The sequence below is a fragment of the Chrysoperla carnea genome, chromosome 3 (genome assembly GCF_905475395.1).
Source record: "Chrysoperla carnea chromosome 3, inChrCarn1.1, whole genome shotgun sequence".
NCBI classification, from domain to species: domain Eukaryota; kingdom Metazoa; phylum Arthropoda; class Insecta; order Neuroptera; family Chrysopidae; genus Chrysoperla; species Chrysoperla carnea.
Genome location: NC_058339.1, coordinates 39,060,734 through 39,083,841, shown reverse-complemented (window position 1 = coordinate 39,083,841; position 23,108 = coordinate 39,060,734). Strand labels below are relative to the sequence as shown.

The 23,108-nt window shown below is 28.7% G+C and overlaps 3 protein-coding genes across 4 annotated transcripts; 1 reads left to right on the top strand and 2 right to left on the bottom strand.

Annotated features, from left to right (window-relative positions):
* Nucleotides 1-1,696: 1,696 nt before the first annotated feature.
* LOC123295471 (protein CNPPD1) lies at nucleotides 1,697-4,108 on the bottom strand. Its single transcript, XM_044876842.1, has 5 exons — nucleotides 3,923-4,108; nucleotides 3,764-3,860; nucleotides 3,494-3,699; nucleotides 2,690-2,818; nucleotides 1,697-2,611 (listed from the first exon to the last, which is right to left on the bottom strand). The coding sequence occupies exons 1-5, from the start codon at nucleotides 3,974-3,976 to the stop codon at nucleotides 1,733-1,735; spliced, it is 1,365 nt and encodes a 454-aa protein (XP_044732777.1). The 5' UTR covers nucleotides 3,977-4,108; the 3' UTR covers nucleotides 1,697-1,732.
* Nucleotides 4,109-5,717: 1,609 nt separating this feature from the next.
* LOC123295455 (transmembrane GTPase Marf) lies at nucleotides 5,718-15,933 on the top strand. Of its 2 annotated transcripts, XM_044876818.1 has the most exons (11): nucleotides 5,718-5,857; nucleotides 8,398-8,706; nucleotides 9,101-9,390; nucleotides 9,816-10,046; nucleotides 10,113-10,220; nucleotides 10,310-10,333; nucleotides 10,596-10,882; nucleotides 11,431-12,229; nucleotides 12,766-12,962; nucleotides 13,066-13,291; nucleotides 14,853-15,933. In XM_044876818.1, exons 2-10 carry the CDS (start codon nucleotides 8,502-8,504, stop codon nucleotides 13,268-13,270), a joined length of 2,346 nt encoding a protein of 781 aa, XP_044732753.1. In that variant the 5' UTR covers nucleotides 5,718-5,857; nucleotides 8,398-8,501; the 3' UTR covers nucleotides 13,271-13,291; nucleotides 14,853-15,933. The 2 variants fall into 2 exon arrangements, with proteins under 2 accessions (XP_044732753.1, XP_044732755.1); XM_044876820.1 differs by lacking the exon at nucleotides 10,310-10,333 and having other exon boundaries at nucleotides 5,719-5,857.
* Nucleotides 15,934-18,013: 2,080 nt separating this feature from the next.
* Nucleotides 18,014-19,961, bottom strand: LOC123295490 (radical S-adenosyl methionine domain-containing protein 2-like; the record flags this gene model as incomplete). The annotated part of the gene is made up of 5 exons (XM_044876864.1): nucleotides 18,014-18,220; nucleotides 18,283-18,465; nucleotides 19,207-19,436; nucleotides 19,513-19,674; nucleotides 19,802-19,961. Coding segments are annotated over 5 exons (900 nt in total), but the record flags the coding sequence as incomplete, so codon positions are not given.
* Nucleotides 19,962-23,108: the final 3,147 nt, after the last annotated feature.

The window sequence follows — 23,108 nt, the reverse complement described above, 5'->3', positions numbered from 1 at the left end:
CTCGTCAGGGGAAAGTATGCTAGGTCGAGGGACGAAATCGATAAGTTCTCGGCCTACATTAAGGAGTACCTGCACATCGATGACGATTACATAATGTCCGTCAAGCCAAGGCTTAGACCCAGGCCAGGAACGAAACATTAATTTGGTTTTGTGTTCTCCAATGAAGAAAAGAAAAAAGAAGGAAAAAGAAAGAAAAAGAGAAAAAGAAAAAAGAAGGAAAGTGTTTGAATTTGAGTTGCGTTTATTGTTTTTGTGATGTCAATTCCTGTTTAAAAAATTGTATTCTGTTTTATTTGTTATTTGTCGCGTACCTGTGGACGGGCTGCTAATGATCTTAGCAATCGATGCGGCCCTAAAACCTTAAAAAAAAAAAAAAAAAAATAGCATTAGAGGAAAATAGCACGTGATGGCGTCCTAAATTGCGACTGTCATAGAGACTACTTATCTATCATCAAAAGTTGTTTTTCAAGAAAAAGATAGATAAAATTATTTAATTGCTCATATCTTTCATGTTTATCAATCGATTTTTATTTCAGATGAGTGTTTGGAAAATTATATCATTGTAGTACAACTACAAAGTAATTATATTACACAGCGTGTTTCAAGAGGAATAGTAAATATTTTAGGTTCGTAAACATGAATATTTTCTTATAGAGTTGTAGTTACTCCTGTAACGTTTGAGAACATGACCCATGTTTATGGGATAGGAATAAGAATAAAATCCAATTTAAAGGGAATTTTTATGTTTATTTTGCGCCCCTAAATACATACCTAAAATATTAACTATTCTTCTTATATTATACTGTTTACAGGGTTATTCAATGAGACATTACCTCGTAAATGGGAGATATATCGTCCAAAAAGTTTATATCACCAAAAGCTTTTTGGTTCCGCGCTTTATTTCTCTCTGAACTTTTCGCGTAGTAATATCATTTAAAAGTTAATTGTCTTTAAACTAGGTAGACAAAACGCAAAATGCCTTTACTACTGTCTATTTAATATAAATAATGATACTGTCTTTAATGTAACTAGGTAAAACGCAAAATGCCTTTGTTACTGTATTCTAAAATACATATAGCCCAACCTGAAGCTTGACTGACTAACTCACCGATACAAATTCTAAGGCACTTCTAGGCGTGCTATAAAGAATCCGACGTAAAATTGCTTGAAATCTACGAGAAATACCGGAAAACTTTTTCATTGTAGTTACCAGGTACGTCTTAAAAAATTTCAGTTAAGTAATGGGCTCAAAAATCAGTTAAGTAGTGGACTCAAAAATAACGGATTTTCATACAAAATTTAATTCCCATATTTCACTCCATTAGGGATAGAATTTCGGAAAATTCTTTCTTATCGGATGCCTATGTCATACAAAGAACAGACCCTCCAAGTTTCACATCTAGCAATTTAGGCTGTGGCTGTGCGTTGATCCTTCAGTTTGTCATTCAGGACAAAGCATTTTGTTATACAATTATGGATGAGAACAATCAAAATTATATGGATTAAGTTTGTGGGGTTATTTTTCCCTGTATCAGAAAACTTCTATTACGACCATCCTTTTCCTATATGTTGGGGTCAACACAAAAATAATCTAATCATACTTTTATAATATTTTATTTTATTTGTTAGATTTTATAATAGTTCAAAAAAATCAAAAGTTTTAATGGTTTATAAGAAAAATAAAATAAAAAAATTATTGAAAAATTTATATAATTGAAAAAAATTTAATTTTTTAAAAACTAATCAGTGGTGATGTTGGAGGTGTTATAAATTTACTATACGACTTAAAGTATTTCACCAAAATCGTATCGGTCCATTCTTTATGCCAAGAATTTTCTAATTGATCTTGAATTCGTACTGTTGTTGCTTTATGTACTTGATCTTCTAAACTTAACAATTTCGAATTCGCAATAGTCATATCTAAGCGTTTTCCATAATCAAATCGTTTTAGATAATCGATTTCAGCCAATTCCACATTATTATCTAAAATCGCAGATTTCTCATAGAGCCAATTCATTAAATCATTAGACCACCAATCCCAAGTGACCTCAGTACTATTCTCATGTTCGTATGTCGTCTTATTTACATCACAATCAAGGATTTCTTTATGATGAATGGATGCAAGTATTAAACTTGTGGTCAGAACATTTATTGGATCAAGTTTTTGACCCGGTTTTATTTTATGAATCTCACTATGATTATATATTTCTGTCGATTCATTCAATTCTAGTGTTGAATTAACAATTGATTCAGTAATTAATTCATTGTCAAGCGTTTCGTCACAATTATTATCTACACATAATACAGTCTCTATTTGTGCAATTTTATTCGGTGATTGTGCTTTGTGTAACGATGTGCCAGGTACATGACTTGCTAATAACATTGATCCAACAATTGTTAGAACACTGGCCGCATAACTTGCCATAATAACAGTCGTAATTGTCAACAAATATTGAACTAAATTATAAATTTCAATATCATTTAATAAATATTGTAGATCGGTGTAAGTAAACCATCCACCACGTTGATTTCCTTGTCGTAATGCTACTTGATGTTCTAAGTCTTTCAGTCGTGACCAAAACGTTTTTTCGTTCGCAAATACTTCCCATTGCTAGAAGAGAATAAGAAAATATATTAAAATTTTCCTAATTTCAAAAATTAGAAAATTCAAATTTTGAAAAAGACATACAATTGCGTTCAGGAATTCTTTTTCCATTTGAATAAGTTCTGGAACGGTAATACCCGCAGAAGCAGCCCATTCGTCGGTAAATACTTCAGAATCTTCACCGTCGTCGTTCAAAAATTTACTGGAAACCATCTGAAAAATGTATAATTGCCTTAATTGTAACAATTTTCTATTCACATTCTATAAGGAAAATTAGTATAAGGATTCACATTAGTATAAGGAAAAGAGTTTACAATTTAAAGTAGTTGTCCTATCTGATTTTTTAACGAGATAATTAGGAGAAAAATAGTAGTTTTAAGAAAACATACTTTGTAAAAATCGGAGTGTAGAAAGTTGTTTCAAAAAATCGAAAAGTTGCGAAAAAAAAATGCAACAATTTCTTATAAAAAAATTAATTATAGAGTCGTTCGAAACTTGAGTAAGCACGATTTTATCGCGAAAATGTTCTGTATTTTGCCTTTTTTTTTCTCGGATTCTATGAAATCCGTTCTGGTCTCAAATTTTAGCTTTTAATGGGTATCTTTTTATAAAAGAAATTTCGTTGCAAAATAATATAACGTTTCCGCATATTTTAAGAGTTGTCCTAATTACCTCTGCATAATAATTTTGTAGATGCATTATGAAAACTTTTAAAATTTCCTCTCATGGAAATTCGTCCATTTAAGGAAAAAATCTTAAATATAATTTATGGGTGTAGGTATTCGACTTTCACTTGACCTATTTTTTCAATTAAATGTGATTTGAAAGTCATACATGCATGCCAATCAACTGCTAATATCAAATATAAAATTAATGAATTAAACTTACCAAAGAAACCAAAAACAAATCGGATGGAGCAACTCTAGACAAATATTCTGGATTTCGAACTTTTAAACGATCCAAATACATTAATGCCAAGACCAATGAACATGGAGAAATGCAAGTATTTCGGGAAATCGTTGCAGCTACATCACAATGCAATCTTTTCAATGATCGTCCGTATTGAATTTCAGAAAATATTTCCGATGCATATTCTAATAAGAAAGGAAGCCACGTATTAATGTAACCACAAACCAAAAAATTCATATTATAACTTACCAGTGACAGGCAAACTTAAACGGTCAGTAACGGGTAATTTTCCATAGTATAAAGTTTTTCGTATACGTTCCAAAAATTTTTCATGATCGCCTACAGTCTGAGATAAAAAATTCATCTTATCAACAAAAGTCGTAATAAGAAAATACAATAGATTTATACCTTATGACGTCGTTTCGGTTCCAAACAACGATATGATATATTTGATATAGCCATTTATATCATATATAAATTTTTCAACAAATTATAATATTATATTTTGTTTTTTTTATACTAAAAATTTTTAAAAATATTTTCCCTTCATCACAGATGTAACGCGACCATAGAAAAAATAACTGCTAAAATGAGATCACCTCAACTCAAGAAATGATGTCATTAAACATAGGTTTGTTCCATTAGCTTAAAAATATTTATTATGCGCAGTACTATTCTCTACGCGCAACTACTCCGTGATTTGTTCATCAAAATTTTAACCTACAAATTTAAAATTCTTTTTCACTATTTTGATTCAACAAATGTTAATTAAATACCACGCCATCGATTCTTGATGTGGCGTAATATCTTTATACCATGCATATATGTAATATGCAAGGTATACTAAGTTTAGTCCCAAGTTTGTAACGCTTAAAAATATTGATGCTACACCAACAAAATTTTGGTTTAGGTGTTTATAAAATCACCTAATTAGTCCATTTCCGGTTGTCCGTCCGTCTGTGGGCACGATAACTCAAAAACGAAAAAAGATATCAAGCTGAAATTTTTACAGCGTACTCAGGACGTAAAAAGTGAGGTTGACTTCGTAAATGAGCAATATAGGTCAATCGGATCTTGACCTATGGGTCCATAGGACACATCTTGTAAACCGTTAGAGATAGAACAAAAGTTTAAATGTAAAAAATGATCCTTATCAAAAAATAGACAACTTTTGTTTGAAACATTTTTTCGTAAACATCACTGTTTACATTCAGTCAATTGTTTTTCACTTGTTCCCTTTTAAATTCCTTGTATAGAGTAATAGAGGAGCAAAAGTAAATACAGATGTATAAAAGTCTCGAAAAAATTTCTATTTCAACAGAAATTTTGGACACTCTTGAATCCATTTTAAATGATTTCTCAAAAATCATAAGCTGTTCAGAATTGTTGTAATATCTATATTTATGGACTCTGCCTTTTTGAGCAAAACTGGGTCGTATACATAAGTGATTTACTGAAAGGTCAAAACACAAAATTTATAATATTTGGTAAACATTAACAAAATGGAATCATAAATCAATTTCCAACTGAGGTTGGTGTAATCTAACAGGGCCTGAGTTAACTCGGGTTGGCCTGATTGGTTGCGTTAGATGAGGGATATTTATCTACTAGAAATTCGTATTTACTTTAATAGTAAAAATTGAATTTGATCGACGATTAATTTAAACTGTTTGTGAGGATAGGGTAATAAACTACAAACTTATCCATCTATATCCCCATACTCTTTGAGAAATTCTTGTAATCAAATTGTCAACTAAAAATAGAAATTAAACACAAAAATCTCAATGTCTTCATTGTAGTTTTAGTTTTCATATTATTACATTTTATACAAAAGTTCCATTAACTGTGAAAGTTTGCAAGAGTGGAAACTTTATTTCTTTATCGGCTTTCCGGTTTGCCTAATAATGGTATGGTTTGTACTTTTTTAAGGATAAAACCTCCATTAAATTTAAAAGAAAACTTTATTTTTCGATCATCATTTTACGGTTTTTTTAACAATTAAGATTATTTTTTTTCGAAAGAGATAAAACTATAGTAAATCTTTGTGTGTGAAATAGGATAACAAATACAATTGTTGGTGAATCAAGTCAGTAAAATGATGAAATGGTTGACCAAAAAGCTGTAAAGATTAAAGTCACATGGGTGTATAAAAGTGCCTTACGTAATAAATTAAAATAAATATATACATAAAAATAAAAATAGATACTTAAAAATGTCATTATATCAAATACTGTCAGTTTCGTAGAAAAAATGGCGTATTTATAAATTTCCAATTTGACATTTATAATTATTGGTACAACAGATTGCTTGATATTTTAAAACATTTTGACTAATAATCGACAAGTAAGATTTTTATATACATTTCAAAATACTTTTTTCGTGTAAATATAATTTATTTATACTTTAGTGTTCGTGTATTTTATTTTTTCATTTATTTATACATATTTACAGGTAATAATTTACTCATTGTATTAATTTTAGGTGTAGATTTTTGAGATAAGAGAGTGTGAAACATTTAAATTATTAAGGTTAGACTTAAATGCTGTACGACCAAACAAATTTTGTACAATGCCTCGAAATCAGGTCTTGAAAATAATACATAACCCAAATTAGCAATTTTAGTATCCTTGCATGCCATTTTTTATTTGAAATTATCTTAGTTTGCACGCACTATTTTTATTTTTGTATATTTTGCTAAAATGTATGTACCAAATTCAGCTTATACTGAACCGTATTATTTTAGGGTAGTAAAGTTCCCTTATAAATCGTATAAACGTCTTTAGTAACAATTAGAGGAGAAAAGACGCAATTTTCTGATATTTGACGTTACTCAAATATTTGTAAGTACATTGCAATGCAAGTCTATATTTGTCTTTATAAAAGAAATTACAGGTAGAAAGTTGATAAAAACTACTTTTTTTTAATGTTAGAACACAAATGAAAGTAGTTTTGGATGTATTTTACAAAGGTTCTTATTGAGTAAAGGTTTGTAATTAATCAATATCGGTGTTCTATACTGGTTGTTTCATTATTTATCCAGTCAAATTACACTTTGAAGGTTACAAAAATTCCCATAGAGCTACGTTTGCTAAGTTTGCAAAAATATATTTTTCGCGTTTTTCAGTAAAACGGTGAGTTGACCAGCAAAAATAGTTCAGACAAAAATTGTAGATCATTCAATTTGCTACAAAATGTGTCTCTGCACCTTTTTTCATAAGTGCTGCTATTTTCGTGATATAGCGGTTCAAAGAATTGAAAAAATTATTTTATTCGTAATATGCACGTTCATATACATTTTTGAACCGTTATACGAGTAAAAATATGAGTCCCAATATCTTATACATACAAATTTTAAAATTTTTAGAATATAAATCAACGTGAAGAACTCCGTCCCTATTTTTATTTAGTAGCATGGCCTGAGTAACATCTGTCTTCCATTCAATTGTCAGCGTGGTGATGCTCCTATACCTGCCTCGTTTCAAAGCCGATAAACTGCTTGAATTGCTTTCAAGCTGATAAACTATTCTTAAGTTAACACTTTCCCTTTTCATGATCAATGTAGACGAAAAGCAGCTAAAGTTATCCAGCTCCTTTTATTGATTACCTATTTACTGGAATGTAAACCTGATAAAGTGTAAAAATGAATGTAAACCTGTTCCAGAAAATTGTGATGCCGGTGAGGTTGCTAGAAATGGCACTATGCTGCCGGTTACAAGTATTAATAGGCACCCGGAAGTTGCGAAATGCAAGCTGTTACTTAAAGAGTATATTTTAATTTTTAAAAAAGGTCAAACTTGATTGAGGCAGGAACGTACTTGTAGTACTATAAGACAGATATGGTCTGAGTACAATCGTAGGCATTCTGAAGATCTTGTAACGCTTCCAAATTAATCTTCGTTTTATCAGAAATTAAAAATTTTTAGGAACTAAGTAATACATAGAAAAATTTAAATAGTAATAAAAAAGGCGACGGCGTAAAAAATGACATCATGCCTGATCAATTTTTGAATCATTTTGATAAATCACAGTTAATTATTTTTATGATCAACTCTTAGATTATTTTGTTAATTATTTTTACGATCAACTCTTTCTATATTGAAATACAGGATGATTCATAAGTTATGCCGAGTCCCTGAAGAATTATTTGTCAAGTCAAAATAAGCCGAAAACTTTCGATGTCTGATTAACTAGATAGGGTTTAATTAATTAACGTTATTAATTTTGAGAATTTATCATTTCATATTAGTATGATCAATAGTGCTTATAAGAAAAATGAAATTTGTGTAACCAAATTGTAGAAAATAAATTTTACTAGAATTTATCATCTGACCCTTTTTCCTTCGTAATTTCAATATACATATACAGAAACGTCTAAAATACTTGAAATTAAATATCTTTGTAAATTTTAAAGGGGGCAAAAAGGGTAAGATAAAAATTAGACTTACAATTACAAAAAAAAAAAAAAATCATAACTGTAAAATACTCCTTAAAATTGATTTCTTAAAACTTTGATTATTATAAGAATTTCAATCAAATCCAAATATTAATCAACAAACTATTTTCAAAATTCTAAGTAATTATTAACGGAACCCTATCTCATTAGTGATATATTGGGCGGGAAAATTTTTCGATTTCTTTTTTTTCGACAAATTCATTTTAAAGAAATTCGGTGTAATTTGTGAGATACATCACCGATAAAATACGTAATTATTTCAATGTTTACTTTTCATATAAATCCACAAATCCCTATTGTGCTTACAAATTTTTTACTTTTTTCAAACACCATTCACGTAGATTCATATTTAAAAATTTTATTTTTTATTTTTTCGTAGTAGATAGTTTTGTAAATAATACAATTTATGTTTATTTTTTGTTTGTTTCAGTTTTAAAATACCGCATGCTGCACGTTTTCTTGGTGTTGCTTTAGTTCACGTATAATTAATTAGTTTACATGTACTAAGAATCATATCGAACTAAAACTATTTCTATGGCTGCATACATAAATCGGACATTATCGTTGATGTCGGGTGATGGGCCTCATAATCGACCTCCGATGCCAAATGTTATACCATCGTTACGCAATTCACATGATGCATCACCATTACAGATATTCGTAAAAGCGAAAAAGAAAATTAATGATGTTTTTGTGGATATTGAAGATTATGTTAAAGATACAGTTGCGTATATGCATGGTAAGTTTTGTTTTTTATTTTGTTTTCAATAGTATATTCGTTTTTGCCAGATGCCAGCCGATGGCGAAACTGAACGTTCACGATCACTGACGATATCAATCGAATCGATTATTAATAATTATAGCTTTGTTGGGCCCACAGACTAAAGATATATGAAGTAAATGATAATAATATTTCAAAAAATTTGTATAATTAAGTCATGTAAAAAAAATCTTGAAGGATGTAATCTATCAATGACTTAAAACGCTGACGGGCACCATTGCTTTAATATTAAGTTACTCACTAAGTTTACCTTAAACAGACTTAGAGTTTTTGAACAACTACCCCTCTCCCCATTTTCGTATTATATCTATTTTACTATATTTTTGTATTTACATAATTGGACTTATTTTAGCACTGGAGGATAAAAAAATTATTGTTGAACAAGATAGTATAAAAGATGTAGAAGCTTTCATGTTAAAAGTGAAAGGTATTCGTGATGTATTAACTCGGGATCACATGAAAGTAGCATTTTTTGGACGAACAAGCAATGGTAAAAGTACTGTCATTAATGCTATGTTACGTGACAAAATATTACCATCAGGCATTGGACATACAACAAATTGTTTTCTTCAAGTGGAAGGATCCGATACACAAGAAGCATATTTAGTTACAGAGGATAACACAGAAAAACAAAATGTTAAGGTACGAGGATTATAATAATTATTTAGGCGTATTACTAATGTTTAAATGCCTTGGTTATTTAAGTCCTATGCCAGTGTATATACTGCCAAATCGTATTTTACCGAGTGTATCTACATATTTGTTATAGAAAATTTGACATATTTAAAATATGATTAATCTGTGAAAGTTTGAGTTAAATTTTATAAATTGGTAATAATAAACGTTTTCGAGAGTTTATATCAAGCAAAATATTCTTGAAAAAACTGAAAGATTTTTTGTTTTTAAAAAGGCATATTAACAACGCATGGTTGGGTCCAATAACTATTTAGCTCTGAACTGAAAAATAAAATTCATTTAGGGCCCTCTATTTTTTAACGATACTGTACATGATATAGTAATATTGCTATTTAAAAGAATTATCGAACTTAAACTATTTTAATTTCCAGTCTGTAGGTCAACTTGCTCACGCACTTTGTAAAGAAAAGCTAAATGAAAGTGAATTAGTTCGAGTTTATTGGCCCAGAGATAAGTGTTTATTGTTACGAGATGATGTTGTGTTTGTTGATTCGCCAGGAGTTGACGTTACACCAAATCTTGATGAATGGATTGATAAGCATTGTTTAGATGCTGATGTTTTCGTTTTAGTTGCTAATGCTGAATCAACTTTAATGGTTACTGTAAGTTTAAGTTATTTTCTAAATTTTCGGAATAAAATTATTTACAAAAATTTGTGATAATTGTAGGAAAAAAATTTCTTTCATAAAGTATCAACAAAATTATCGAAACCCAATATATTTATTCTAAATAATCGATGGGATGCATCTGCGTCTGAACCTGAATACTTAGATCAGGTAAGTATTTATTTTATTTTGAAATCCAATAAACATTTTTTTTCGAAGCAAGTAGTTTGCTAAATTTGCTTTGTTTTGTCAATTTAAAGCAGCTGGCAAATGAACAGGAAGAGGTAAGTTATTTTTTGTTTATCACCAGTAAAATGATTAAAATTGTGTCGTCTTTACCATTATTGGTCCTATTTCCAATTTTATATATAACCTGGTTGAGGTTCTGTGTATAATTTTCCAAACAAAGTAAATTGGTTTTCTTTTCGAATAAATTACTGTTGCTTTTGACTGATTCATGTGTCTAATACGCCTTAAAGCTATTTAACAAAATTTCCTTAAATTTTAATTAATATTATATAATTAATTTTAAAAAAAAAATTATAGGTCCGTAGACAACATCAAGAACGAGCTATTGACTTTTTAGTTCGAGAACTAAAAGTGTATACAGCAAAAGAAGCAGAAGATCGTATATTTTTCATTTCGGCTAAAGAAGCATTACAAGCTCGACTTCAAGAACAAGGGCAAGGATCACATACACCATTGGTTGAAGGATTTCAAACACGATATTTTGAATTTCAAGATTTCGAACGAAAATTTGAAGAGTGTATTTCAAAAAGTGCGGTCAAAACTAAATTTGAACAACATTCACAACGTGGAAAACACATTGCTTCGTACGTATTTATTGTATAGTACTATTTTGTTAATACGTTTATAGAGCTAGATGCAGGCTTATTTAGTAATAATTCTATTATCAGTATTTTATGAAATATCCTGAGAACAATATTCTGTAAATAAGAATCAGAAGTACTCTTATGTAAATAATCATGTACAAAATAGCGCTTTAGCATAATTCAGAGTTCCGGGGTGACAACTTTTGACGATTGAAGAAAAAAACTGCCGAGAGTCGAAAAACTATCGTGGGACATCATATTCTAGCGTCAGATTTGATGTGCGTCTTCTGGATCTTTTAATAGTTAACTCAGATCCTTAACAATAGAAGATAGAATAATACTTCAAATTAGAAAGTTGAGCATTATAAAAAAACTAACAAATTTTGTTTAAAACATTTTTTCCAAAAACGTCAGCTTTTGAAGGAAATGCTACTTGAAAATATATCAATAGTAACCAAAAACAGTGGCACGCATTTCATTATATGTAGTTTATTAATGTATAAACTGTTAATATTCTAAGTGTCTTAATTTTTTTTTTATTGTTATAGAGAAATTCGTTCAATTTTGGATAAAATATATGAATCTGCACAACGTATGAAAGAAGACAAATTAAGTGATAAAAAACAAGTTCACGATAAATTAAATTACACTGAACAACAATTAATATTAGTTACACATGAAATGAAAGATAAAATACGACATATGGTCGAAGATGTTGAGCAACGTGTTTCAACTGCATTAAGCGAAGAAATACGACGTTTATCATCTTTAGTGGATGAATTTAGTTTACCATTTCATACTGAGCCATTAGTTTTAAATGTTTACAAAAAAGAATTACACTTACATGTTGAAAATGGTTTAGGCTCAAATTTACGGGCTCGTTTATCAACAGCGCTTGCATTAAATATCGAAAGCAGTCAACGTGAAATGTATGATCGTATGGAAAAATTGTTACCCGAAGAAAAACGTCGTGTTATGATTACAGTATTACCTAGACGTGAACCATTCGAAATATTATATCGATTAAATTGTGACAATTTATGTGCTGATTTTCATGAAGATTTAGAATTTAAATTTTCTTGGGGTATTATGGCATTAATACAGAGATTTGTTGGCAGCAATAAAAAATCTAAAAAACAACTTAATTATTTAAATAATCGTCCATATAATTATAATCCAAATACATCTATTCCTATGTCTCCTACTGATTATGAATTTAATACATCCTCAACGAATAGCAGTTTAATAGGTTCAATAAATGCTGATGATTGGTCATTCCTTTCTCGTGTGGCATTAGCGTCAATGGGTTCACAAGGTACCATCGGTGGATTACTTCTAGCTGGTTTTGTAAGTTGATCTTTTCATATATTTAATATTAATAGCTGTTTGTTTTGTTCTTCTTTCACAAAAAATAAAGGAAAGAGGATCTACGCAGTTTTTGGCATCTGATAAAGTTAGGTGTCTGGAGAGTGACTTTTCCTAAAAAAAATTGTATTCCTTCGGGACATTATATATTAGATTCTAAAAAGATCACAATAGCGCATTCTATTTTAATTATTATAATTCACCAATCTAAAAATTACCCAAATTAAGCAGCATCAGAGGTCGAAACTTAAGCAAAAATTGATTGCCCGAAGTTATTTAGAACGAAATATTATTCTGGTTGCAAATTGACTATAAAGTAAAATTTTTTTGCAACTTTAATTTTAAAACAGTCGCACCGTGTGAGCTGCGCTAAATGAGAAGGTCGAAAATGGCCCACTCCAAGTCAAATTACTTTTTTCATAACTGAAAGAAGTGTCTGAGGCTCTGGATTAATATTTGTATAATGTTTATTTGTAAAACAAAATTATTTAATTTATAAACGATTATAATTTTTGTAGATGTTTAAAACTGTTGGCTGGAGAGTAATTGCTGTTACTGGTGCCGTTTATGGAGCTTTATATTTATATGAACGACTTACATGGACAAACAAAGCAAAAGAAAAACAATTTAAACGACAATATGTGCAACATGCAACGAAAAAATTACGATTAATCGTCGATTTAACATCAGCGAATTGTAGTCATCAAGTTCAACAGTTTGTATTATTTTAATTTTCATTAAAAAAAAAAAAAATATATATATATATATATATATATATGTACTTTTATAAAATTATAATTTGTAACAATTTTTTTTAGAGAGTTATCGAGTACATTCGCACGATTATGTCATTTAGTTGATGAAGCAACCGGTGAAATGGATGTTCGTTTAAAAGACCTTGAAATTGAAATACGGTCATTAGAAGAAGCTGCTGGTAGTGCAAAAGTTTTACGAAATAAAGCAAATTATTTATCCAATGAATTAGATTTATTTGAAGATGCGTATTTACGTTCACAACATTAAGATATTAGGTTTTTATTATTGGTAAGCCCCATTATTTTAATGAAAATTTACTGCAATTGATAAATCTAAAAGTGCGAAAGAAATATTCAACGACATCATTATTGTAGACCTTAACAAATTAATTTTGAGATCACTTAATTTGATTTCCTATTTAAATCATCAGCTTTTTCGAATCCTGTAATTAAAAGTATTAAACGTAACTTCACAAATCTAACCTTTAGAGTTGAGAATAAGTCTTCCATGCCAAAGAATTTGATACTTAGTAATCCAAGAATCGAGTACCTAAATAAGTTCTTACTAGTTACTACAACACCATGTAAAGAAATTGGATAAAATTTAATTGGTTAGTCTAGAAAGGTTTCTCGCACTAAAATACGTTTACCCTCTAATTGAAAGTTATGGCAAAATTGACAGTTTGCATCTGGTTGGTGATATCAAAGTTTTTAATTGTGCCATAACTTTCAATTAGGTGGACAAAACAAAAATTCGCATTTAGGGGTGCCATTTTCAAGGATGATTTTTCTTAGATTCCTATTTTTGTTTGAAAGCACATTTTAGGGCTCAAAATAAAAAGCACGAAGTTTTAAAACAAGAATACCCAGGGGCGGATTTACGTATTTGCCGCCCATAGGCAGGCATCAAAGTGCCGCCTTTTTTTATAAACAAAAGTCTGTTTTATTTATTTGGAAATTGAAAAATATTTAATGTAATAAATGAAATAAATTTTTAATCATAAGTAAGGTTTACAAAACAAAAAAACAATTCATTTTTCAATTATTTCAATGTAAATTTTTACGCCGGGCTTTTTCAACAGCAAATGTATCGATGATTTTGTTCAGATCAACTTGTAGCAAAGTTTCAACTTCAATACACATTATAGCCAAAGAATTTAGTCTGTTCTCTTTCATCGTGGAACGCGAATAAGTTTTGATACGTTTCAAGCATAAAAATGAACGTTCTGTAGTACAATTTGCTACTGCAGTGCAAGTAAACATTCTAACAGCGATATCAATTATCGGATACACCTGGTGCAACCTTGAACGGGGACGGTGAATTCATCCGATAATTCACCTCTTTTGTTGACGATTTTAAAAAGTCGTTGATTTTTCTCGATGAATCAACATCTTTTTTCAATTTCTCTTCTTTCCCTTTTCTTAATTAAGAGTACTGATACCCGCTTAGTCGTTGTCTACCATCACTCATTTTAAACGATTCAATTACTTCAGTACAGTCTCTGACATGGTACAGTTGACCAAAACAAGACGAAAGGTTAAGTTATAGTATTTCTGAGAAACGTTCTAAAACTTCCAGGATAGTGACTTTCGCGAACATAGTGACTAGATATAGTTTAAGTGAAGTGGCGACTTTTTCAAATGATTGTTTCACGCAAAATTGACTAAAATTTAAAAAATTCACATTTTTACATTTGTATTAAACAAAAAAAATTTTAATAATTGAAACGAATTTTTTGCCGCCATAGGCCTACTTTGCCTACGCATAAATCCGCCCCTGAGAATACCCTTCCATCAAAAATTTCCTATCTTCAACGTTAATTTTTAAATTAAATTTATTTCTGTTTTAGATTATGTAGTATGTTTAGCAAAGATATTAATGTATATAATAATAATGTATCTGCAACACACACCATACAAACCAACTGTAAAGAAATTAATATATAATTTAATTAAAAAAAAAAAAAAACGTTGAAAAGTGACAAAAAATATTTTATATGTATACAATATCATAAATTTAAACTAGTTGTGTTGTGTATTTAGTTTATATTTATTTGGAAATAAAGTGCAATGATTTAATCGTTTAAAATCTGTTTAAATCGATGTGTTTGATGATTTCATTAAAAAGTTTATTGTGCAGTTATTTTATTTAACTAATTACAAAATCATTTTTTAAATGCCACTTAACATGACAAACGATGCACAATGAAAAATAATAATGAACTGTACAACTGTATAGTTGAAACACATAGAACTTTTTTCCATAGTGGACAATTAACCATCTCTGAAATTGTAATGTGTACATGTAATAATATTTTAAAAAATCCTAGAAGCCTCTAAGACAATGTAGAATCATGATCAAAAGTAACTACAACTATAGACGGTAAATTATTTGTTATTATTATCACATTAAGGGAATTTTTAAATATATAAATATCACTACGAAAAGAAATGTGTGTGTCAGCAATACAATACATAGAATTCTAATAAACCACTGATTTAATTTCTTTTCTGTTAAACCAATAATAAAAAATTAAGTTTTTTCATGTTTTCACAGTTATTTAAATTTTATAATGACTTAGAATTGTTCAATATAATTATCTATTTCTTGTGGAAGATGGTACTTAAAAAACTTGTTAAGGAAATAAACATAGAAAATGAATCTTCAATTAATCATTGAATTTCAATTATAACCAACATTGCTCTATCTAGCGATAAAAAAAAGAACTATAGCTTACAACGCCAATAGATACATTAACAGAAATATTTGTTTACAATCTACCACAGACATAGAGAATGGACTAAACGGTACTATCTGACTGTAGAGTAAAAAGAAAGCAGAAAATTTATAAGAGAGGCCATTTGTTTACAATCTACCACAAACATAGAGAATGAACTAAACGTTCCTATCTAACTGTACAGTAAATAAAAGCAGAAATTTATATGACAATTATAAAAGACGGTCAGTTGATCGTTCTCTATGCTATGCACAGAAAAGAGGACCTCAAGAGTGGACAATTTCTTGAGGATATTTCTTAGTCCATTCTCTGTTTGCAATCTGCAATGTAAACCATATGCGCACATACCATACAAATATAAAAGTGTGCAGCACATTAAAATGTATAATAAAGTAGGTATCTTTTGCAATTTAATTCAATAAAAAAATCAGCTGAGTTATTTATGTATGGTTTACATTTTTCTTTACTTGTGGCACTGACATCTTAGCGTTAAAATCGAATAATATCGTAATAGTATCAGCCTGTATAACTTTAATAACTTTATGATTTTATCAAACGGCGTTGCAATATTATATTATTTAGGCTTTTAGAGATACTCATTCTACATGATACGATTTGCTATCTCAAAACTAAATTCACTTTAATGTTATTTAATGTTTTACTCTAATTTTATTCAATGTTCCTCTCCGACAAAGAAATATACATTTTATTTGGCTTATATTACTGACTTTAAAAATTGTTTACGAAAGTAAGTTATCATCAAACAAATCATCGAAACAGATTTAAAATTTATAAACTTATTTAAACCTTCGCGTGCTTGGTAAACTCTACCAAGTCTATTATGAGGGTTACTATATCTTAGATAATTTTAAAATCTGTTACTCCGAATTGTATGTTTCTGGCATATACTACAGTTAAATTTATTTTTGACATTAAATACTTCTAAGTTAGCATATTTTTATAAATTTCTAAATTAGTTTTTTTTTTCAGTGATTAAGATTTCTCTGAATTAAGAAAAACTTCAAAACTCAAATTATATAATAAAAATGGAAAAGAAAACTATTTCTTGTACTTAAAAGGATTTGCTTTGCAATGATTTTTCTTATTATCAAAATCTAGACCTATTTAGAAAAAGAGAAACAACAAATTTATAAAAAATCATTCTTCTTAGAGTTTGATAAACCTCACTAGATGTAATTTGTTTCAGTTTCTCACCAAGCATACGAAAGGTTAAATAAAAGTGCACATATTTTTTTTTATGTTTAAAAATACTGTTAAAATATGATTTTTTTTAATTGGATTATTTTTGGTGTAAATGATCCAAAAAATTGTTGCATATTTTAACATTGAATTTTATATAATTTTTTGTTGTGAAAATTTGTTATTTATTTTGTTAACTTTAATTTTGCCTAGTCATATAGAAAATCAACTAATGTTTGTTAGAAATTGTTGAGGAAGTTATATCCCTTTAAAATCGTTGATTGGGATACATTATGTAAGTGTTTTATTTCAAAAAAACGTACAAATATATCATCTAATAATATTCATTATTAAATTTTGTCTTTTTTTAAGTAATTAATTAATAACTAAATCGAAGGTTTTTATCAACATTAAACTGTTGTATAGTTAATTGCTGGAATGTAATAATTTCTAATGGAGAAAACAAAAGATCTAAGATCAATACGGAACGCTACAAACTAAGAGCATAAATTATATAAAATGTTAAAAATTACTTTAGCCATAACACACAGTACACATATCCTCTTTGTTTTATACATAAGAAATTCGTATTCATATATTTTATGTGGCGAACGAGATAGCTTACAATCGGTATACACTTTCTCCTGTTCAATGCCACTTTGGTTTGAATGACCTATACGAAATTCTTACAAGAGATTCAAAAAATTATGTTGCGTAGTATTTTATTTCTTTTCATTATGGAGTGTAGTAGTGTACAGAAGAATCATTTCTTATGGCTGTTTGACTAAAAAAGTGTCCACAAAATAGCATTAAATAAAATGGCGCTTGCGTAGCAAAAGTATTTTTGATGTAAACTTCTCTATCCTTCTCTAATAATTTGTTTAGTTCTCTGTTCTACTCCTATTACTTTGAGCACATCTTTTAAAATGTACACTTTTGTTACAGCAGCGTCTAGGATTAAATAAAATATTCGATTTGATAACAAAAATACTGATTTCGATTTTTTATTTACAAAAATAATTAGTATAAAAAAACGATAAACGCAATTAAAAAAAATAACAAAATAAAATTTCGATAATTCTAAAAAAAAAAAAAAAAAAGTTCAAATAGTAGATCTACCACTCCAACTGTTGATCAAGTTTTGACCATTTATACACACCACCTCGCTTTTTGAACATTGCTTCATCAAATCCCGAAAAATTTATGGCACTTTCAACTCCGATATCTAAAATTGAACCTGAAGGTTTTTTCGAACCACTTTGGCAGTCTAAAAATCGCATCTAGAAAAATATACAGGAAATTTTAAATCAAATTTTAATATGTAATAATGAATATTACTTACATATTCATCCAAAATTAAATAACTATTTTGCATTTTATCGTTTGATTCTGGCACAAGACATTTAACTTCTTTATGACGATCCAAAAAAAATTGAAATTTTTCGTTTGATATATAAAACTTTTCAGCATTTTTTAAAGCGTTTGGTCCTACATTTTCTCCTTCCAACAATAAACATTGGAACACCTTTAAAACGAAAACATTTTAAAATACCTTGGAAGCATTATTTCTATCTGAGAGCTTAGAGTTTGAAGTTTTTAGTGGATCGGAAATTTGATCCAATAAGGATGTTGACTAAATTTTTTTTAATTACTGCAGGTGAATAATTTTCATTGGGATGGGGGGTAGAAAAGTGAAGTTGGTTTTTGAAAATCTTTAGTAGTATTATGCAACACATGAAGTTTAAAATTCCTAATTAAACAAAAAGGAAGATATAATTTAGTACGTTGTACGTTTTCATCATAGAGATTACATATAAAACTTTGTTTTGCTAAAAGGAGATGGGCAACAGTCTTTGAAATCTTTGTTTTAATACTATGGCAAATTCGACATCGAGCAACTACCGTATTGCCATTTATATTAATGATAAAGAATATTCTACATAATTTTATTCAATAATCTGGCCCTAAATTATATTTTAAAAAAATAGTGAATGTTTTTCCGTCCCTTTATTACGAATATACTAATCCGGGCACGACTTCAAATTCGTTTCAATTTTTTGTATTCTCTATAGATATAAATTACGATCGCATCAAATTTTCAATAACAAAAATTCAAACAGTCAATTTTCTGAAGTAAAAGCGTAAGTGAAAAATATAGTACTAGACTGATTATTACTAAGAAATTTTTAATAATTTGTGTAGGGCATAAGTTTTATATAATGAATCCTTTTCAAACTGGATACCAATATAATATGTTTATTGTTACCTTCCAACGTGCTGGATTTAAAATTTGTATTTGCTCGGACATATCCTCATCTACATTGTAAGTATTGACAACAGTATTAATTTTAAATAATATGCCATATTTACGACACCAGTCATGTATTTCCATCAACTTTTCGACATGGTTATGATTACCTTGACCTCTACCAATTTTCTTATTTACATCTTCTTTGAAAGAATCACACGAAACGGCCAATATATCCAAATATTCACCTAATTGTAAGTATAAAAGTTGTAATTTAAATATTATGATTAAAAAATAATTTTTTTTTGAATTATAATTAAATACCATATTCTTCAAACCAGGGTTCTCGAATCAAAGAACCATTGCTCACAATTGTAACTGATGGTAATTTTAGATCTTCTTTACAGAACTTAACCAATTCCCCAACAAAATTTCCACGATTTTGTATAAACGGTTCACCTCCGCTAAAGTTAATTTTTTCCATACCTTAAATAGTAAAGCAATTGACTAGGTAAGTCAAAAAAAATCCACTTCTTGGGATTGAACCTCGGTAATTGTTTCGTGACAGACCTAAATAATTATCATTGAATGCATTTGAAATGAAAAATATTACCTGCATTTTTTAACATGGTAAGACCACGTTTAGCTTCTTCTATTGGTAAAACATACGACGTCAATGCTGTGTGGAAACAAAATCCACAAGAGTAATTACATTGACGAGTAAAATGATAATTTACACTTTTTGGAATAATTTTCTTTGATTTGAATGAAAAGTATTTATTTTTTATAATTAAGATTATAAAAAATAAAATAATAATTGTTCGGACAGAATTACGATAATTAATGACAGAATTTATTATATTTAAATCAGTATTTATAATAAACCAATCTGTTTTATTAAAATCCATTTTAAAAATAAATGATTTATTATTTCTATATAATTTATTTTTGTAAAATTCACACGAATTGACTTTGAATTGAAACATATAAAAATGAATTCAGGATATTTATAGAGTAGATACGCAATAGATCTATATGCAAAACGGGGAACTACATATTATGAACACGTATACGAAATCGCATTATTTGTGTAATAACGCCTGCGCAGTAGATCAGAATAGGAAAATTTATTTTTAACTATGTACAATTCTGAAACTTGTGAGGATATGGTAAGGCATAGATAAAATATATTTGTGATAAGGATAGAATGATTAAACTAAAACTTTGATTTTACAGTTTAATGGAAACGTAAAAATGAACTGAACTTTATCGATTTTGATAAAGCTTCGTCAGCAGAGTCAGCAAACATAGACAAATTTTTAATATATTTTTCCAATTTTTATAAATAAATTGTATTAAGGTGGTAAGGCAGTATCTTTTTTTTTCAAACTCAATCGCAATTACAGTGCTTTCTATGGCATCTTGGAGTCGCGAATAGTTTTTTACAAGAAAGTATTTAAGTAAAAAAATATTTTAAATTTCGGGATTATAATAATCCATTTAGATGCGTGTTATTTATAGGTATTGAGAATTATGCCATTCATGATATTTTTAGACTAGAACCAAATTAAAAAAGGGGAAGCACATATAATGGACACGCATGCGAAATTGTATTCTTTCTTTAATTGCGTATGTGTATGTAGATAATTATACAGAAAATTTATTTTTAAATATTAGCAAATGTATATTTTTTTCTATGTAGGTATGTATATCTGCAGTGCAGATAAATAAACAGAAATGCTAATATCAACAATTTGCTGAAAATGTTGTATATAATAAGGATGTTATAAATACAGTAGAACCTTGATAAGTTTGTCAACGTTTAAACAGAGTATAATTTAAATTAAGGAGGTAAAATTAAAAAACTCGTATCCTTATACAGTGGTTCAAGTTATAACAGCAGGACTTCGTCAAGTGGTAGATAATTAAAATAATAATTTAATAATAAAATAATAACAAAATAATGATTTTATATTAAAATAATATTCAAAATAATAATTTAATATTAAAATAATAACAATTTCTCTATGCACTTAGCATAACAACTTCTCATAGCACAATGATTGGTTAGAAAAATTGTTAATTTCAATAATAATTTACGAAAACTAGCAATAGACATTTGCTATCACCCCGTCCGTTTTGAAAAATACACTCACTGTCTTTTTTTCAAATACAATAACGTAATGCAATGCTTGATGAATTGTGGGCCAAATTCCCAATTTCCCTAAGCAATATTTTTAGCAATTAATCTTGGGCACCCTTTATTATTATTATTATATAAAAGTGATAGAATTTTACTTATTTTGTATAAAAACGTTAATAAGAAAAGAAGAATCTCTGTAAATTTGTTTGATGAAAATGTACAATATTATTTTTCATGAAAACTTAAAACTTTTTTTTTGTAATAAATAAATAAAAATCATTATATATTTTAAATTTTGGTTTATTTTTTAAATTTTCTATCTTATTTTTTCTTTCAGAACAAAATTATCAATTAATAAATTGTTTAGTAAAGGTAAGTATTAAGTTAATTATGTTGTTATTAATAAGCCGGTTGGATGTGTGCGTATAGCACTTGCCTATGAAACATAGGTACGCTGATTCGTATCTTGGTATGGCTAACATTTTTACTTTTAAATTAAATGCATTTTTTCTGATGTTAAAAATTCTCCACTTTTTTATAGTTTAAAAATGATCTATATAACCCGCTCTCTTGCAAATAACGTCAGTTAAACATATGTCATAAATCACTATTCTGTCAGGGGGTGGGAATTTAAATAATCATAAGTATATGTATAAGTCACTCTTTAAAATTATGTTCTCCTGTTACAAAATATTAAAAATATGTACAAAAATGGCTTCATTATGTTAAAATTTCTAACTTTTTAATAGGAGAACATGTCATATAATATATCTCACTCATATTCTCCTATTAGAAAATATTAAAATTAGCATTTATAAATTAAATCTCCGCGATCTTAGCACCTCATGAGCGGAATTTCGATTAACCAATTATACCATCTGAAAGGTCAGAAATTGGTCATAAAAGGTCAGTTGGTCTCATTAATTGGTCAGCATCAGATAATTTTTTATTAAAGATTAAAGTTTTTCAAGGTCAATTAATAAGTTTAGCACCTCATTCGCAGAAAAAATAAAAAACTCCACCTATGCGCGATCGGGAAGCATTCACTGATAATTGGTCAGCTAATATAAATAATTGGACAGTTTAATTTAATATTAAAAAAAATTAAAAAAGTTGTCTCTGTCGTAACGCGCATGCTTTAAGCCGGATGGTTTTATCAGGGCAGTGAGTACTTACGCACAGCTCTTCACTATAAACCAGACAGAGTAGGGGAAATATTTTTTTTATAATTTTTTTTTTTGATATGTACTACTATCAAATATACATGTATATCAAAGAGCATAGGATAGAGGAGAAGCAGCCCATATGAGCTAATGTAAAATCGTAGTATACGAGTTTCAGCGCCTCTACCGAGTCAGGCTTTCAAACTTAATAGTTAATAGTCACCCCCGCAAAGTAGTTAAACTTAATAGTCATACCCGCAAAGGCCTACAAACTTAATAGTTGATCGCCTCAGACTCCAGATGTCACTTATAATTATACTTCTGCTTCTTGTCTATCCTATAGTTTTTGATGTATATTTGATAGTAGTACATATCAAAAAAAAAATGGATAAAATTTTTACTTTTAAAAAAATGAATTTTTCCTTTTATTTAAATTTTTCACTCTTTTTATACCATGTATATATGAAATATACATAGTATATTAAGTTTAGTCCCAAGTTTGTAACGCTTAAAAATAATGATGTTAGTATAAAAATTTTGTCATAGGTGTTCATAAAATCACCTAATTAGTCCATTTCCGGTTGTCCGTCCGTCCATCCGTCCGTCTGTGGACA

Bases quoted from the DNA above. Each gene is read 5' to 3' on its own strand.
- LOC123295471 (XM_044876842.1), bottom strand. From the start codon at position 3,976: ATGGCTATATCAAATATATCATATCGTTGTTTGGAACCGAAACGACGT. The intron at 3,861-3,922 runs GTATAAATCTAT...TTTTTATCTCAG, and splicing joins AACCGAAACGACGTCATAAG to ACTGTAGGCGATCATGAAAA. The intron at 2,819-3,493 runs GTAAGTTTAATT...TACATTTTTCAG, and splicing joins ATTTGTTTTTGGTTTCTTTG to ATGGTTTCCAGTAAATTTTT.
- LOC123295455 (XM_044876818.1), top strand. From the start codon at position 8,502: ATGGCTGCATACATAAATCGGACATTATCGTTGATGTCGGGTGATGGG. The intron at 8,707-9,100 runs GTAAGTTTTGTT...GACTTATTTTAG, and splicing joins TACAGTTGCGTATATGCATG to CACTGGAGGATAAAAAAATT. The intron at 12,230-12,765 runs GTAAGTTGATCT...TAATTTTTGTAG, and splicing joins GATTACTTCTAGCTGGTTTT to ATGTTTAAAACTGTTGGCTG.